The 9544-nt window shown below is 42.3% G+C and overlaps 1 protein-coding gene across 3 annotated transcripts in view; it reads right to left on the bottom strand.

The window, feature by feature from the left end:
* Positions 1-8548, bottom strand: part of SEC61A2 (SEC61 translocon subunit alpha 2) — a 26263-nt gene extending 17715 nt beyond the window's left edge. For 2 of the 3 annotated variants that reach the window (XM_075081585.1, XM_075081586.1), the window contains exons 1-4: positions 8441-8547; positions 6961-7028; positions 2944-3009; positions 1007-1085 (exon numbers count right to left, since the gene is read on the bottom strand). In XM_075081585.1, the coding sequence (XP_074937686.1) occupies positions 1007-1085; positions 2944-3009; positions 6961-7028; positions 8441-8447 (220 nt within the window). In that variant the 5' untranslated portion in view covers positions 8448-8547. Of the gene's footprint in view, positions 1-1006; positions 1086-2943; positions 3010-6960; positions 7029-8440 lie in introns of all 3 variants that reach the window. The other variant, XM_075081587.1, reaches the window with a different exon arrangement.
* Between the last annotated feature and the right edge of the window lie 996 nt (positions 8549-9544).

Consider the following 9544-nt stretch of genomic DNA (forward strand, 5'->3'; position numbering starts at 1 on the left):
TATGTCATCTCTCATGGAAATCTCTACTTCTCAAACAGCAAGAAAATTAGCATGTCAAAAACTTTAGTCTTTACCTCACATCCTCCAATGTCATCTAGTCAGTTGACATAGGCGCAACTTAACTTTCCCACTCGGGCTTTTTGTTGCCTTTACAGTCTCTCTAGTCTTTTCTTGGCCACTGTTACCATTCTGTCTGGGTAGTGGATAGCACATTTAGCATATTGTCACATGCTGCTAGTGAGACACAGAATTTTTACATGCACATTCTGCAGTAGAGTTTGAAACAGCTGACTTATTTACCTTGATTTATCATCTTCACCGGTGTGACAAAATTTGCCATTCCTAAATAGTTTGTACCTTCACATTAGAAGGTTCCACTGATATTCTTACTTCCAGCCAATTTTCCATGATAGAGATGAGGTCAGCGTCCTCATTTAGAGTCACGCATGCCAGGTCATCCAGAGTTTTAGACTTCTAGCATTAGTTTAAGTCATCTTCTACATGTGGTTGGAATCCACTTGTCTATTCTAAAACAAGCTAGTTTGGCTTCATTAAAGTATAAGCTTAATATCCTCTGCCCTCAGCATTCCCACCTATAAAATTACTCACCCACAATGTTGCCAAAATATTATGAGGCGTAACTGACTTGATCACCTACGGTATTTTCTAGTCAACACTCTCATACTGCACGTTAGTGCTGCCCTAAGTGGTGGGGCAGAAGATTCCCTGTCCCATATCTTAATCTGAAAGAGACTGCTCTACAATTCGAAAAAGAATCATCCCAGAACTTAAGAATCAAGATCAATCTCACGTGCACGTCAAAGGAAACCCCATTCCTAAGGTGAAGTACTCCTCAGGTATCAGTGAAGTTTGATTACATCTGTGTTAAGAATTTTACAAAGCATTTCAACATGACGTCTGGGCTGCATGAAATTTATCAGCCAACCATTTTTTCTCCTAGACCGTTTACAATGCTACAAAACAGAGAAAGGAATAATCTACTAACCTCTGTTTGACGCGAGAATGACTCGCATCCAATAGAACGGATCTGCAGAATCTGATGACATGATTCCAAACAAAGGTATCTGTCAAAGTGCACATTAAGTATTATAAAGCACTGTATTAAGCAGATATACAAAGAAAGCTGCATTAATCCAGACATCTTAACGTGTAAGGATTCGACTGTTATACTGTGTAATATAATAAACTTTTTAAAAAATTAAACCAGATACATACAATAACAGGTACACTGATGCCATCTATTTTAATCCTCCAGCTGGGGGGTATGACTCAGAGGATGACACTATGCAAACTAAGAACCTTCTACAGGAAAAAGCAGAAGCCCCTAGAAAGAAGATTCGGTGCACATAAACCAGATTACTGAAGTTGAAGATGAAATGCCTGACATACGCCGTTCTGAAGTACTACAACCCCCCAAAAGAACAGAAAAAGCATAAAATAAATAGGGTAGCCACACAAATCATTAACAGAATGGAGAAAAATATTAAATGATATTCCACTACTTATTTTAACAAAATTTTTGCTGCAATTTTGAGTTAAAAAAAAAAAAAGAGAGAAAACTGTAGCAAAACATCTTTGAGAAGACAGAAGAAAGCAGGTTTAAAATTTTTTTTAAATGGTCCTAAGTAACATTTCTTTTCAGTACAAATTAAATATACAGCATAAACTGTGAGGTAAATATCTTCCTCCAATAAGTTTAAATATTCAAATCCTACAGCTGGGAATATGTTTTACAATATCCCATACAGAACTGTCAAAGTTAGCCAAGTTTATACAAAACCTCAAATGTTCTATATGTCAACACTGATTTTGAGGGATCTTTAACCCTTCTCAATCACAAAAAGAGTAAACAAGGAATCCAGGCAATCTTACAGATTAATTCCTGAAAACTCTAGTCTGCACCATCTGATTCCCTAATGCAACTACTATAACCTTTTGTGCAGATTAAAATCTTAATTAGGCACATATCCAGCAGCTAGGAAACACAGGTAAACTGCATATTCCTCTAGGTCTAGTATCATTCCCACCTCCTCCTTCCAAAAAAACAGGTAGGTACAAGAGCTGGGTTTTAGCCTTTCAACACTCCTTCAGAGTTGTAAACAAAAATTATTAAACCACTGCTCCAGAGGCTGGAATGGGTACATTAATAAATATAACATAAAACGCCTGATTCTGAAGATGTACGGTTCATTTTATGTGTCCTAAGAGGTCTAAAAGTTCTAAAAAATATAGACGAAGTAATACATGGATTCTTATTTTCTGCAATATCTAAGTAATCTTAAAAAAAACCCCACACTGTTTACAACCCTGGTACAGGTTCCAGGAACTTCTGCAACTGTGAGTAATAAAGATCATGTAAATGTTTGCAAAGACCTGTGTTTTAGAGGGGTTTTAGCTCACATCTTTGCCAGTATATTCACAGAAGTTCGAAATGTCAACTTAAACTCCTCAGAAAAACATTTTTCTGCAATCTTTATAACCCGTCAGCTTGTTCAAGAGAAATCAGGTAAAAACAGCCTCTTTATTTCACTTTCAGACTTGCTAATGTTAAAATTTAAATTTATCTATGAACAGAGGGAAAAGAATGCATAACACTGCTCAGCTTGTTTAGACTACTCAATGAGTAATTAGCTTGGCTGCTTACCCTGCAGCCAGTATCATCATTTGATAGGACCTTCCATATAACAAGAAAAATCATTATGCACTTTAGACTAAATAGAAAGCATTAGTTTCTGAGAACATATACAATCAATAATAAAAACTATTGCAGAGAATCAGGTTTCTTTAACTGAACTTTAAATACTTAACCATAAAAATTTGTAAGTGAAACTGGCAGGTCAACATGAAACAAGAACTTCTACCATTCTGTTTTAGATGTACAGAATGCACATTTTCTGAAACACAGAGAACATTGATACCTACCTGGCAGCATACTAAAAAAATGAAGAGCGTGATAGCTGTCCATAGTACCTTCTCTCTGAACTGGATCTACAGAACAGATCGTAGAGATTTATATGTTCATTGTATGTAGAATTTTCACTGTACTCTCACAGTAGTACTAAATGCTGTATCATTCAGAATTAAATGCGAAGATATTGAATAACAAAGCATAATTTCCCATTAGATTATATTTTTAATATAATATCAGATTTTATAGAAAGAGACAGTCATGTGCTTCTGTGTAGTCAAAGAAAACTTATATGGGATCTGGCAGACAGCATAGCTGACATTCAGTCAGTAAAATATATTTTATATATAGTATTCTAATATAGTGGGTATTTACAGAAAAACAACAGCATGGCTAAAAACATGGACATACCAGAACAAATGTGAAGGGTTAATGCAAAAAAAATTATGTTTGGTAATTAGTGCTCTAGGCTTCAACAGATTGGAGGCACTGTTTTCTAAGGCTGGAAGTTATTAAACTAAAACAGTATAAAGTTTTTAAAGAGATTTAACTGCTGTGAAGACAAGTGATAAAAACCAGAAGAACCATGAGTTCTGGAGAGCAATTCAAAATATTTAGATCTAAATTCTTCAAAGGCTGTTAGAGGAAGCTTAAATTCACCATTAAGTTCATGGACACAGATCACAAAATTTTTAAAGACTATTCCCCCCCCGCCCCCCAAATATTTTTATCGATGTAGACTACATATTACTTTAAAAAGAACGTGAGATCAACAGTCATTAGTCAGTAATACATTGAAGAGCATCTCAGGGTCACAACATCTGAGGCAACTGTAACTAGTGCCAGGCAAGAAGAGAAGAACCGCAAGATTTAAGTTTGAACCAGAGGATTACTCAACGCATGAGACAGAAAGAAATGCGCTTGAAGAGAGCAGAGAGCGCTAAGATGCAGTGTTATGTTCAAGTTCCCACCTCTCCTCCACGGACTGTAAACATTAGGATAACTGTGTTCACAGTAGGCAAGAGTACAGCAGCTACTAAAACGTGACATGAACTAACACATAAGATAGATACAGCAGAAATACTAGCTTTCTGCCTCCAACCACCGAACCTGCCTGTAGAGAAGTAACAAGAAAAAGGATTAGTGTCTGGTTTTATAGGGACTGAACACCCACAAACCAATGCAGCAGCACAGCTTCTCGAGCAACAGAAAACCCAGCAGTACTCTATAGGTGAAATCATGCACTTACTTAGAAGCAAAGTAATCCCAGTAATTTAATTTATTTACTGATACTGCCTCACTCTTCTAAAAAAGAGGCCAGATGCTAAAAATACTTACAGTACAAAGTTAAAAAAAGAAAAATAGTGACAGCAGCAAACAAATCCAAACAGTATCTTGAGTTAGACTTTATGCAGTGCTGACCCACTTTACCAAGTGCTGTTTGAATTCTATAATTCAGGTTTTAAGTACAGACTTCTAAAAAGAAAAATGCTTAACCAAATTATCTCTGCAGCCCAGCAGTTACCCTTAGCTTCCAAGGTATCAGTCAAGCTCTGCAACTGCTCTGGCTCTCTCTACAACTGCAGTCATGATGAGCATTACAGGAATTCTGCAGCACCCAAATCACTGTTTTTCACAAGGAAAACAGTCTCTATGATTCAAAAAGACAAAAAAAAGGAAAAAGGAGGCATCCGAATCCATATACCAGGAACAGCAAAAGGCAGACTGGTACCAAAATATTCCAGCCACAAATGACAACAAGCATTTATCTTGTTATCATGGATAATCTTGTTAGCTGGGGACAGTACATTTCATCATCTGATCAGATTCAATTGGACATTTTATCCCTCCAACATTTTCCTTAAAACTTGTGAAAATGAAAGGACTTAAGCATCATCTTCTTGGTGTTCTGAACAGCATGTTCTACTCAGAAAAATCTGTGCATATGAGGGAAATATGAGCTGATACCACTAACTACAGAAAGCAGCAATTGTTTTTGTTAATCAAGTTGGCCAAAACACAAAAGCAACGCTCCCTAGTGACAGAGAAAGCTCACTTCCCGCACCAACAGTAATGGCAAAACGATTCAATGAGAGCCCAACCAAATCAAAACTTCACCTTCACTTAACAATCAATACAAGTTTAGAGAAAATAGATGTCTCTTTCTATTTTGTTACCTTCATTTCTCGTCCTGGCCTTAACCAACCCGCTAAAACCATTACTAATGATGTCTGCCAGTGACAGCTTGCAAGAAAACAATAAATAACAAAGAATTACAGATATGTAGCATGACCTCAGTCTCTTGATAGACCAAACACAAGCAAGGAACATAACTTAGAATGGTCAAAGGGCTTTTCAGTCTAGGAAAGATGTTCCAAATTGTATTTTCACTTCAAATTTGTACAAAGCTGGCAACTGGCAGACATTGCCTAGACAGTGACCTAGATAGTAATAAAGACAAAGTGACCCAAATAGCAAGGACAGGCATCTCGGCACCCCTCTGGGCAGCCTTCATCTGCTGATGGAGGACATGGGCAGATCAAGCCCCTCTTCCTCTCTAGCAAATAGAAAGGGAGGAGGAAAAAAACCCAGAGAAAAATCACAGCTGTCAAAGAGTTTTCCAGAAACATCAATATCTGTAGAGTTGTCTTAGCTTCCTCTTCCCACCCACTTCACTAGACAAAAATGGGATGGATGTAACCAGCTAATCACAGATACACCATAAATCTGCACCAGGAGATTGCACTGAGGTTCACCGCTGCAGAAACAAAGATGGGTACCTTCCACCCAGATCTGGTGCATCCAGATCTTAGCACAGGGTCTGGCTCTGGAAATTCCTGTTCTGAAGATGCCTTTGTCTGACCTAAATAATTTGTTTCGAAACCTGTCCCAAGAGGAAAAGATGCTGGAAAGCAACAGGGAAAGACAGATGGAGCAAAGAGCCAGGGGATAAATCCCAAACTTTTAAAAAATCAATTTCAGAGCGGAATAACCAGCAGTGTCTACTGCATCTTCTCTATTCAATCCAGCAGGCTTCGCTATGGTTACTGACAGAAACATCTCTGCATCCAGTCCTAACCTTTGGGACTCCCTCATCAACAAAAGAGAATTCTCTCGGATGGTGTCACATTCCCAGCTACATATTTCTTTTTAAGAAAATAAAGATCAACATTTAGCTCTTAAGAAACGTTCATGCCAGTCATGACAATACTAGGTAAATCTCTTACACTAATTAGAACCCTTGACACCTAAGCGATACGTGCTTGCCTGAGTTTTAGAAGTAAAATATGGGGGGGTTCTCTTTTTTTTGACAAGGTGGGCCTCTTCCTGATCCGCACAAATTGATTAATTTTAATCTAGGAAATGTGCCAAGAAATGGGAGGAGTCTCTCAGGATAGGGGAATAGAGAGATCAGCTGTAAATGAACTCAGTTCACTCATCTCAGAACAAAGAAAAGGGTCACATCCAGTAGGTAAACAGGGAGCAATTACCTCAGCTACATCACAGATCACCTTCCCACTTCATCAAGGTGAATCACAGCTATGGGAGTAGAAAATATTTTGTGGGAAAGGAAGTACTAAATTAGTGGTTCCTGAATTACAGCGCAAGCCTTTTCAAAGTAATATATAAGACAGCCTGAAGCCCAGAGTTGTGACCAGTACTCGAAGCCCACAGCGGTATCCACAAAGACAAGAGTGGTGTCCACAGGGGGAAAAAAAAAGCTGGAAAACTCTCTTCTGGTGTATAAAACCAGACACAATCATATTGAGCTGAAACTAAGTAAACTTAGTCCAGAGATGGGACTTTTTAAAAAAATTAGTTAGCATAATTACCAAGTGGAACAACATCAGAAGACTGCTAAAAATTCATCATCATGGTAATCTTTCAGCTTAACATGGATTCCCCTCCTCCAAAGAATACGTCCTACTTTAGGGCCCACTGTCTGTATTTATATTGGAGCATGGACTTGAGCATCACAATATTCTCTTATCTTTGAGCCAGTAAAACTAAGAACATAATGTGGCACTCACTTTTCTTTCTGGCTTCTGGATTTCAGGTAACACTGCACAGAATGGCTTAATAACTTCTAAAAATTTTACTGTTCCAGAAAAACAAGACACATACAAAAGAGAGAAAAATGTGTTAATGAACCTTTATGAATTTATAAAACATCAAACAACTTATTTAACTTCTAGGGAAATAAATAAACTCTAACACTTTGTAAGTGAATTATTTAATCAACATACACTCTAATTCAATGCCTGAAAACTAACACCCTCTTCTTAAAACAGTTGAAGACAGGGCAAAAATGTGAAAAGAGAATTCTTGCTATAATCAGTTTTGGCCCATTCTTTTTTCAACACCTGGAATAATTTTTGTTGAGAAGCAGCACCATATATGTCACCAGAAGCGAACGAAATTGTTTTCCATCTAAAAATAAGTGACCTAGTATCAGTCTGTGCTAGTTAAACACAGAAGCAAAGGATACTGACATCAAAAAGTACCCATGTAGAGATTAGTATCTTGTGCTTCACAGAAGTATTTAGCTGAGAAAATAATTCAATTGCTAAAATATGTTTAGAAATTGCAATTTAAATCACTGCAACACTTATTCCGATCAGAACTTTGAGGGATATAATTTTAACTTTTACTACATCTCTCTTCACAATCTCTCCTTTACAAGCACAGAGAAGCTCAACAGTTTGAGCTCTTTTTCTGTGAAATAAATAAATTAATAAAATGGAAGCACACATGCTTGGTGGGGAATTTGCCCTCCAGAACTTGTACATTACTGCCAGCCCCAACCCATCTGGATAGCCATAGACAACAGTGATCAGCTCCTCTTCAAAGAAAAGCCATTTATTACAGCGCAGGCCGAGTTAAGTAACATCTTGGTCGAAATGCCACATTTACTTTCACGCTTTGCTGTGCCGTATTTGTCCTTTTTTTACTCCAAGCCCTCAGACAGCTCATCAGAAGATGCATTTTGCTCCACAGAAGGCGGCCTGGGTCCCGTGTTAATATATTAAGGACACGGGGGAGAATCAATCATAGAATCATCAAATGCCCTGAGCTGGAAGGGACCCACTTCGAGTCCAGCTCCTGTCCCTGCACAGGACAACCCCAAATTCACACCATGTCTCTGAGGGCCTTGTCCAAGTGCTTCTTGAATATCGCCAGGCTGGTGCCGTGACGCCTCCCTGGGGAGCCTGTTCCAGGGCTCCACCACCCTCTGGGGGAACAACCTTTTCCTAATGCCCAACCTAAACCCCCCCGACACATCTTTCCTCGGGTCCCACCGCTGCCGTAGCCCAGCACCGCGCGGTGCCAAGCGGTGACTCGTCCCACCCCCCGCCCGCACCAAGGAAACCGGCTCGGAGGGGGGTGCCCCGCCGCCCCTTCGGCCTGCCCGGGGCGGACACCTGAGGCACGGCGCCACCCCAGCCCGCTGGGCCGGCGACCGGCCGCGCCCTCCCCTCACGGGACCCCCGCTCGCGGAGCCGTACTCACTGCCCATCGCAGCGGCGGCGGCGGGGCCACCCGCCCGCCTCAGCCGCCCGCCTCGATCGCCCTCACCGCCGCGCCGCGCCGCTCCGCCACCGCCGTCACGTGACGCCGGCCGCAGGGCCCCGCCCCTCGCGCGCAGGCATCGCGCCGGACGGTTCTCCCTCGGCCCGCGTGGACGGCGCTCCCTGCGCGGCAGGGGGAGGAGGTGCCGCCCCGCCCCCGACGGCCCGCCGAGCGCCGTCCCGCCGCCCTCCCCGAGGCGAGGGGAACGGCGGCCGCGGCGGGGCGGATCAGGCTGCCCACAGACAGCCCCAGCGGCGAAGGACCGGCCGCGCTCCCAGCGTGCGCTGCGGCCGTGAGGGCGCCGCTCCAGCCGCGGGGCTGCGGCTGCGCCCGTCCAGCCACGGCTCCTCACGCCGCCCGAACTCCCTCTTCATGTTCCAACTGCCTGCGTGGAGAGGTGGGAATACACCTCCTCCTCGCTCCGCACCGTAGCCGCGCTCGTACCTTCTCCGTCCTCAGGGGTTTTGAGGAGGTTTCGATGATGCTGTTGATACAGCAGTATCGACCGGGAAAGTGCAGACAGGGGTTTGGTACCGGTGTGATTTACTAGTACCCCAATCCACCCATATTGATGGGTGGCTGTGATAATTTCACAGGTAATTGGAAAATTTGATAAAATCACAGGCCTGTGGGTGAAGCGAATCTGATAACAGGAACCGACTGGGAATGGATATCACAGAATGGTGAGGGTTGGAAGAGACCTCTGGAGCTCACCCCGTCCCACCCCCTGCTGGAGCAGGCACACCCAGAGCAGGGGCACAGGGCCGCGTCCAGGCGGGGTGTGAATGTCTCCAGGGAAGGGACCCCACAGCCTCTCTGGGCAGCCTGTGCCCCTGCTCTGGCACCCGCACAGCAAAGGGGTTTGGCCTCATGTTCAGGTGGAAATTCCCGAGTTCCAGCTTGTGCCCGTTGCCCCTTGGCCTGTTGTTGGCCACCACTGAAAAGAGACTGGTCCCATCTTCTTGACACCCACCCTTCAGATATTTATAAACATTGATGAGATCCCCCCTCAGTTTTCTCTTCTCCAGGCTGAACAAACCCAGG

Source organism: Phalacrocorax aristotelis, chromosome 1, assembly GCF_949628215.1.
Source record: "Phalacrocorax aristotelis chromosome 1, bGulAri2.1, whole genome shotgun sequence".
NCBI classification, from domain to species: domain Eukaryota; kingdom Metazoa; phylum Chordata; class Aves; order Suliformes; family Phalacrocoracidae; genus Phalacrocorax; species Phalacrocorax aristotelis.